Source organism: Pistacia vera, unplaced genomic scaffold, assembly GCF_008641045.1.
Source record: "Pistacia vera cultivar Batoury unplaced genomic scaffold, PisVer_v2 Contig1265, whole genome shotgun sequence".
NCBI classification, from domain to species: domain Eukaryota; kingdom Viridiplantae; phylum Streptophyta; class Magnoliopsida; order Sapindales; family Anacardiaceae; genus Pistacia; species Pistacia vera.
Genome location: NW_022195320.1, coordinates 898 through 10,008, shown reverse-complemented (window position 1 = coordinate 10,008; position 9,111 = coordinate 898). Strand labels below are relative to the sequence as shown.

Genomic DNA, 9,111 nt, shown 5'->3' with positions numbered 1-9,111 from the left:
AATGCAAGGAAAAAACTCGAAAATAACGAATAATGAAACAATTCATAGATTGACATTTCGTGCTCATTGGAGCTTGCTTGTGCAGAATGATTTTGAGGTTAAAATTTCTGCTTTGTTATTCCTATCATCTAGTAACCATAGGATGATCCACAAGAAAGGTGGCAGGATTCGAACCTATGGTTGGCCATACCCTGACTTGCTAGGTTAGGTGGTCGGGTTAGCACCCCTCGTCACCTCTGTACCCGAAACAAATGCGTTACGCTACCCGGGTGGCCGGGTTAGCACCCCTTGTCACCTCTGTACCCAAAACAAATGCGTTACGCTACCCAGCACGTAACTTTGTCTCCTCTACCCCTCTTTTGGTTATGCCATTACCAATCCAGGTAACCCTTGGACCGGCCGCCCTTGACCTTATAAGAATGATTATCCTTATGACCAAACAAGGACCAACTTACTTACTTCTCTAGTGATAGTTCCACGATCCCGACTAGTAGCTTGTTGGGAGTAGAGGCATCCAAGGTTGCCCAACCTAGTAAAGGGGCTAGGAGATAGGGGTTTTTTTGGGGGAGATACTATTTCCAGAATGGATTTTTTAGATAAAATAGGACTAGTTGGGTAGATAGAGGTGGTGAAATCTAACCTTTGCATCAATGTTTGGTAGGGCGGGTCAACTTGACTTAACGGGTTATTCTAGTATATCAAAGATTAATGTCACTGAGTGTAATAATTCTAGAATTTAATTATCTTATAAAGCATTAAATCTTGACATTAACCAACAATGTTCTGAAACCTGGTCAAGGGGTTGGTTCACAGTTTGACCTATCGATAAGTTGATTCACAAGTGACCTGTCGATTAGTTGGTCCGACCAATTAGATTGGTGTTTCCAACAGTTTGAAATCTAGCAAACACACTTCTAAAAATACGCGTCAGTCCCTACAGGTTTGAAATTCAGTAAACACACCCTTGTGCTCTAGCCAAATGAAATCAGCAGTCGACTAGTTAGTGGCAATGACACCAAATGCAATCACACTTATCCTTTGAGCCATTCCCCATAAAATCTCCTTAACATCTAGCTGAAATCGAACGTTTTTCCCCAAAAGACACCTCCATCACGCGACTGCCAACCCTGACCATATAGGCTTGTTTCTAGCGTCGACAGTCGCCCCCATCACTACCAAAACACTCCCCCTCATCCTCCTGCCAAAACTCGTCTCACCTCTCCCCTGTTCGCTTCGCCAATCACTAGCAATAGCTTGTTGTTGTGGCTACACGTCTTTTGTATTTTCCGGTAATTTCACTCACTGAAAATTACCTCCGTCGCCACATTTTGACTCATCAACACTTCCTCTCCAAAACCCTTAACAACCTCACCCCATTCTGCTCGCCGTCATAAATCTAGGGTTTACTTGAACAATAGAAAGTGGTAACCCAACTTGGAGAAGACTCTAGCTCTTAGTCTAATCAGTTAAATTGGTCGGGCTAGGCCGGGTTTTAGAATACAGTTAACCAATCCAAAAATTGTAGGATAGAAAGTTCAAAGCAACCAACTTGAGTAACCCAACTTTTTAATCCTAAAATGGTAGGATAACTAACGATGAGTCATCCTAATATATGTCTCAAGATAAAAAGTTCAAACCAAGTTTGACGGATCATCTTAACCCAACGTTATCTTCATATAATAACTCTAGAATGTCATTACACTAAGGAGATGTTTGGTTGGGGGTTATCCCTCATTACTGAGATAATGTCATCTTATATTTCTTAGATTACCACGTTTGGTTGTTAAGTGATATAAGATTCCAGTAATCTTCCAAAATCAATAGTAATTACTGTTGGTTATATAGGTGGTAATTATGGTTACCTGCATTTTCTTAGGTTTTTAAGATTATTTAATAATCTTAATTTTATTATAATTTTACCCTTATTTTGAAATTAATTTACATGAACCTATCATTACAATTTTACTCGTAATTAATTAAGTTTTAGGACAACAATGCCCTTATATTTAAAACAAATTGTAGGCCACCTAGGACCATCGTCGCTCACCAGCCACCACTGACGGCTGCCTGCGACCGTCATCGGAACGACGCACAACCGATAGGATCTGGTTCTCCTTGCTTCGATTTGGCCGTTTCTGACTAGATCCATGGCCTTAGATGTCGGAATAGATCTGGTAGCCAACGGCCAGATCCATGGTGCACAACGGCCACAAATATGCCCGTTAACGACCATTGATTTGCCCGGCAACGACCATAATAAATCTGACCGTTTCTGGTTAGATCTACGCACGGCTAGCCATATCCGGCCGGTTGTGCACCATTTTGGCCACTGTTGATGGCGGTCGACAATGGCTTGGGATGATTTTGTTACAAATTAAACTTTTACATGGCTGGGGTGTTTTAGCAAAATTTTAAATGTAAGGGGTTAAAAGAAACAATTCAAAAAGTAATAGTAAAAATAATATTATATTAATATTTAAAAAGGAAGACAATTTAGTAATCTATATAACATACCACCAATTTATCCTCTCAACCAAACATATCAATATAACATACCTACCAGTTTATTCCAACCTAACTAAATACATTTTCCTAAACATTTTCAGTAATCTTCAAGTTAATCTATTTTTTCATTAATATAACATTCTCATAAATACAACATTCTCTTATGATCCGCTTGGGAGTTTCATAGTGGCGGTTATGAGGGTAAACCACTATAGCGGTTTTGAGGGGTTTTTAGTAGCAGTTTTTAAAACATCTAACCTGTGCTTGGGAGTTTATTTTCTAGCGGTTCTAACAATTTTTTAAAATGATAAATTTACATATATACTTATAAAAATACCCCAACTCTAACAAGTATTTTGGAGTTTTGTTTTTTCAATTATAAGGTAGGAGTTCTTTATTTGCTTTTTACTTATTAATATTTTATAACTTCAAATGTGATAAAGTCTTCTTATCATTCTTCGCAATTCTTTGCAACATCTGAAATTATTGAAAAACTGTAACTCTACTTCTCCAAGAAAGTATTTAAAAATGAGATTTTAATATTTTTTTTTATAATTGCTTAAAATTGTTTTATATTTAATATGGTTGAAGACGTGCATAATATGGTTAATTTTTTTGGATGTAATTGGGATAGTTTTATAGTGGATAGGGTATTTACGGAATAAAATTTTAAAACTAACCAAAACACTCTGATTTGAGGTATTTTATAAACCTCTCAAAAATACAGTATACTGATTCTGGGGTTTTTTAACTAATAAAAATCAGTGCATTAAAAATATGACAAATAAGGGTTTAAAAACATCAGTAAAAAAAAAACCTCCCAAATTAACTTCACCTGATAGTGACCCTTGGAAAAGGCCACAAGAAGTGACGTAACGAACTTGGGGACTGGGTTTACGTTACAAACTCCTCTGGTTGCTAGTTGGCGGGTAAATCTAGTCTCAGTCCCATTTCGTTCCTTTTCTATCCATTTAGCTTTTGTGTTGTGGGCAAAAAAGCAAAGGCCATGGAGGTTCTTGCACGACCTCTCTTCAAATTAACCTCCACAATAACTCCTTCTAAAACTTGTCACACTCATTTCAACAACAAATCAATTCTTCTCCTTCCGCAACTCTCCGCTTTCTCGACCTTCACTTTCTCCGCTTCTTCTCGTTCTCTTTCACCTGGTACTTCAACTTCAAACTCAAACCCTTTGTTAATTCCTTGTGTTTTGGCTTAAGCTTCGGGGGTTCTTTGTAATCCTCTTTAACTTTAGTGGGTTATTTTCATTTTTTAATTTTTTGGTGGATTAGAGTTTGGGTATTTGTTAGTTTGTGCAAATTATTAATGGGGTCTGGTTTAGTTATTAATGGGGTCTGGTTTAGTTTTCTTTTGAGTTTTGGCTTAAGCTTTGTGGGTTCTTTGCAATTCACCTTCAACTTCAGTGGGTTGTTGTTGTTATTGGTTTTATTTATTTATTTGTGTATTGAGTTTTGGGTTTCATTGGTTTGAGATAATTACTAACTATTCTTTCTGTTTTGTTTTGGAGTTGAACCAGTTAGACATGCAACACCGGAGAGTCAATTGAGTTCTGATACAAGAGAATGGGTAATGCAAGGTATGTCATGAGAATTCCAATTTATGTTCTTGCTAAACCTTTCAAAAGTTATTTGATTGTGTAAGGTTTTGAATGCGATGAAAAGGAGAATTATTGTGAGCATAGGGATGCCTTTGATAGTTCAGACAAGCCTCTAGCTAGGAGTTAACTTGTTATCATGTCAATATTGAGATCCATTTTCAGATTTTGGGACTGAAATGAATGTTCACTTAGGCTTCAAGTTTAGTTTTTGTCCTCCTTATTTTGGACATCTCTCAAAATGCAATAACTTTGAGGTGATTTATTCCTCCAATGCTACGTAGAAGATAGTGTTCTCTTGAATTTAAAAAAAAAAAAAAAGGGAAAAAAAAAGAGGCTGTTAATCAGCCTTTTTGGCTTTCTCTTCTTAAAATCTGTGTTGAGCGATAAAAGATGGGCTTTGAATCTTATGAGACTTTTGTAGTGCTGTCTTGGAGTATCTGGTCATAATTTTGTTAATCTCTGGTATTGCTGACAGATTTTTATACCTTAAGAAGAGATGTAGAAGCTATCTCAGCACATGTCGAAGAGATTAGAGCCTCTGCTGGTTTGCAGCAATTAGAACAAGAACTTGCAGGTTTGGAGTCGAAAGCAGCTAATAGTTCGTTTTGGGATGATCGTGCTAAAGCTCAAGAAACCCTTCAGGCCTTGACCGACATCAAGTACAGGATAAACTTGCTAACTGAGTTCAAAACCAAGGTCCATCAATTTTCTTTTTCACTTTGGGTTACAAAGAGTGCAATATACTGCATGTAGTGGTGTTGAAGATTAATTGACTTCGCTGAAGTTTGTTGATGAATATTCTATGTTGTCATGTCATTTACACTTGAATTTTATTACGTTTTTACTTATTTTCTTATTTAATATCATCAGTTTATCATTAACCTGCATATACTTTTAATTTGTAGACTCTGGCTCTTTTACAAATTCTCGTCGATCTGAATTATAGGTTTGAAGATCTTAACATCATGTAGAGTGTGTATATAAATGAGTATTAATTAAAAGTATTTTTCTTTCTTAAGAATGTTTCTTATGCTCAGAGCTAGGACATTAATCCCGCAATAGCTGGCTTATTCGTCTAGTCTCTTTCTGACTCCACTTTTAATTGTTGCTTTTAGACTCGTGGAGGTTCAGTATGGTTTCATTTATTTTTCTCTGTGAGGAAAGGTTGATAATTGAAGCAAGAGTTGTGAGAGGGAACTAGATTCTTTTTTAAAAGGAAATAATTTAGATTTACTTAACTGGCCATAAAAATTTAACTTGGTAGCTACGAGACAGTAGAAATGGTAGTGTGCCTGAGATGTCTTCCAAGGTGTTTTGATGGTGAAGACAGATAATGGTGCCTTGGTGAGATTTGGGGATGATAATGGTGCCGTGAGATTTCTTCTTGTGGTGTGTCCTGACTTGTATAAGTCTGTGTTGGTTAAGAAGTCTTTGTGTCCAATATATATCTTAGTTGCTTAGTGGTTTTAAATCACCTTCCCTAAGAATATTTGAGATTGTGAGATTGGCTCATACTGTAGTGTTCTATTGTTGCTGCTTGGCTCTTTTCTGAGTGACCTGAAAGGGAACATTTGCAAATGGACATCTTAGGCGTTGGACATTTTTGCAGTGAAATTGAAATTAGTTAAGGTCATTAAAGAGTAATGGACAGTGGGGTAACATGACCAATCTATTTGTTCATGATTTTGCATGCAGTTTTGTACTTATTGTATATGAGTTTCTCTGATTGGTGAAAATAAATCTTCCATCTCAAATTGTGGAAAGTCTTCCTTTCATGTGCATTTTGGATATGACATAAAGATATGATACAATAAATGCAGGTTGATGATGCTGTAACTATTGTTAATCTAACGGAGGAGATGGACTCAATAGATGCTGGACTTCTTGAAGAAGCAGCCGGTATCATTAAAGAATTAAGCAAGGCCTTGGATCAATTCGAGTTGACCCAACTTCTTTCTGGTCCCTATGACAAAGAAGGTGCCATTATCTCTATCACTGCTGGTGCTGGGGGAACTGATGCACAGGTAAATAGTTCTTTATGTTTGAGGTAATGGGAATAAATCTGTTTTTTCATTCTTTTCGGTCAGATGGAAGTATTAATCTGTGTGCAGTGCAGCATATAGGGGTTGAAATTCAGCATTTACCGTTAAATCTCTTCTTAATTTGTCACTAGTCAAGGTTCCCATGTGAGAGTTTTAGAAACTTAAAAGCTGATGATATGATTTTTAACCTGAAGTCTACTAGCCCCTTTTTGGTTACCACATACTTTTATATTTTTGGTTCTTCTAGTCATTCAAGAAATCTGAATAGTTGAGGGTTTCGGTTTTTCTTGTGTAAAAATCTTTGATTATTTCCAGTGCAGGATTGGGCTGATATGCTTCTCAGGATGTATGTGAGATGGGGAGAGAAGCAAAGATATAAGACAAAGGTAGTTGAGAAATCCGCTGGAGAGGAAGCTGGGATTAAGTCAGCTACAGTTGAAGTGGAAGGCCGCTATGCTTATGGTTATCTGTCTGGGGAGAAAGGAACGCATCGGATTGTGCGACAGTCTCCTTTCAATGCCAAAGGTCTTCGTCAGGTAGTTTAATCATTTAATATTTCTTTTGGTTTTATCTACTCAACAAAATTATGGAAACTTGAAATGAGACATACTTTTTAGGATTCACTAGTGTTTGAAATTGAACTTCCATTAGAAACAGTGCCTGTCATTGGCTGGGAGTTGGCATGTGTTAGTACCTTGCAGTGGATTTAAAATTGGCTGTTTTTGCCTTCTATCTCAATTTTCATTGAGAAGGAATTTGGCTGAATAACATTTTTAACTGGTCTGCAGATCTAATGTAAGCAACACGTTACCATCATGTGTTTGATAGCAAATTCTTTGGTTAATATGTGATTATACTTCATGTGTTTCCTCGTACTGGACTAAACCCTACTCCTTCCATTTTCACCTTCTCTTCTTCAAGGATTAATTTTAGTTATAGCTCTGAAATCATTTCTGTGAATGCATACTTTTTATGGTCTGGTTGAAACCTTGAATTGATTTCACTGTGAAGTATTCTGGAAAATAATCACATTTCTGCACCATGAAGGTGAATATATTAAGAACAAGTGGAAATCTGGAATCCCTCTAAAGTTTCAAGTTTGTGATAAAAGTTAAACACTCTAAAAAGATTCTCATTCAGGAGATCAAACTTCTCATCTTATGTTTCAACCTGAACTTTTACACAGACAAGCTTCTCTGGTGTTGAAGTCATGCCTCTTCTTCCTGAAGAGTCTCTTGATGTTGAAATACCTGAGGAGGACCTGGAAATTAGTTTTTCAAGGGCGGGTGGGAAAGGGGGTCAGAATGTGAATAAGGTTGAAACTGCTGTTCGGATTACACACATTCCCACTGGTGTTACTGTTCGCTGCACAGGTATTCTTTGCCACGGCCACCTCTTTTTTATGTTATATTTTAAATACTCTCCGTGCTTTGAATTTTCCAGAGCACCATCTAATTTTTTTTTAAGTATATATGAACTATATGAGTTATTTATTGTTTGTATTTATATTCTTAACATTGTGACAGAGGAGAGATCCCAGTTAGCAAACAAGATTAAGGCTCTTAGCAGGCTGAAGGCGAAGCTGTTGGTCATAGCCGAGGAGCAACGGGCATCTGAAATCAAGCAAATAAGGGGAGATGCAGTGAAGGCTGAATGGGGGCAACAAATAAGGAACTATGTGTTTCATCCATACAAACTTGTCAAAGATGTACGAACCGGTTTTGAGACATCCGATATATCTTCTGTAATGGATGGTGAATTGGAATCCTTCATCAAAGCATATCTCAAACACAAATACAGTATGTCAGTATCTTCCACTGCTAGTGATGGTAACTAACATTTTATTGATTCTCAGTTAACTTGCTCATTTTGCTCCATGTTTATATTGGCGCAAATTGTTTAGATGATAGTAACTTTAGTAAATTTTATCATTATTCTAAGTTGTTTTAATCTCCCATATGCTCCAAGAGAGAATAAATTCTTTTAGCTGCATGTAATAAGGGCTTGAATTCATGTAAGGATCAACACTTCTTTTATAGAATAGCATATAATACTATGTTTATAACTGAGTTATACAACCGGATAAAAAACATAGTACTGAGTAGTCATTTTATATGAATTTTGTGTAATTTTTGTCTGATTGTATGACTCTGTTGTAAGTATAACATTATTCTATTTTATAAGTTAGTTGTTGCATATAGTAAACTGTAAGCGTGATCTGTAATGCAACTTGTCTATTGATTTTCTGTTATTATTTTTTAATAGTAAATGTCTATTGATTTCAGCTGAGAGACTCATCCAAGGGTTGATATTATTTCATTCGGATTTTAGTTAAATCCGGGTATCCATGGGAAAACCCCATTGTATATTCAAATGAATAATGCTGAGTTATACAACTAGACAAAATTTTTACAAAATTAATGTAAAATGTCTATTCTCATGTTTTTTGCCTGATTGTATGACTAAGTTGTAAGTATATTATTATTATATTTAAATTTAATAATACATAATGTAATATATAAAAAGTAATACTATGCGTACAAAGACTACACAAAGTCTTTCATATAAAATGATGTGTCATATATGATTGGATGAGTTAATATAAAAATCAATTTAATAAATGCATATTAAATGATAGTAAATGATTTTTATATTAATCCATCCAATCATATTTTGATATATCACTTTGTATTAAAGACTTTGTATAGAGTTTTGTTAGTATAATATTATTCATATATAAAAGGTATGTCTGTATGTATTTAACTTGTAATATACATCATAAGAGCATCTCTAAAAGACTTTTTATATGATCCAAACTCTTTATTATAAAGATTCTATCTATAAAAACTTATTCTTTAAATATAAATTAAAGTGTGGGTTTAACTCTCTACATCTACAGAGTCAAATTTCACTCTTTATCCTAATTTTAATTAATAAATTACAAGT

The 9,111-nt window shown here is 35.5% G+C and overlaps 1 protein-coding gene across 2 annotated transcripts; it reads left to right on the top strand.

Moving 5' to 3' along the window:
- Positions 1-3,456: 3,456 nt before the first annotated feature.
- Positions 3,457-8,301, top strand: LOC116120757 (peptide chain release factor PrfB1, chloroplastic-like). 2 transcript variants are annotated; one of them, XM_031406735.1, is made up of 7 exons: positions 3,457-3,671; positions 4,043-4,102; positions 4,599-4,819; positions 5,944-6,147; positions 6,486-6,701; positions 7,352-7,538; positions 7,692-8,301. In XM_031406735.1, the coding sequence occupies exons 1-7, from the start codon at positions 3,512-3,514 to the stop codon at positions 8,000-8,002; spliced, it is 1,359 nt and encodes a 452-aa protein (XP_031262595.1). In that variant the 5' UTR covers positions 3,457-3,511; the 3' UTR covers positions 8,003-8,301. The 2 variants fall into 2 exon arrangements, with proteins under 2 accessions (XP_031262595.1, XP_031262588.1); XM_031406728.1 differs by having other exon boundaries at positions 4,034-4,102.
- The last annotated feature ends 810 nt before the right edge of the window (positions 8,302-9,111 follow it).

Coding starts and splice junctions, on each gene's coding strand:
- LOC116120757 (XM_031406728.1), top strand. CDS start 3,512: ATGGAGGTTCTTGCACGACCTCTCTTCAAATTAACCTCCACAATAACT. Junction 4,103..4,598: donor AAGAGAATGGGTAATGCAAG/GTATGTCATGAG, acceptor TATTGCTGACAG/ATTTTTATACCTTAAGAAGA. Junction 7,539..7,691: donor TGTTACTGTTCGCTGCACAG/GTATTCTTTGCC, acceptor ACATTGTGACAG/AGGAGAGATCCCAGTTAGCA.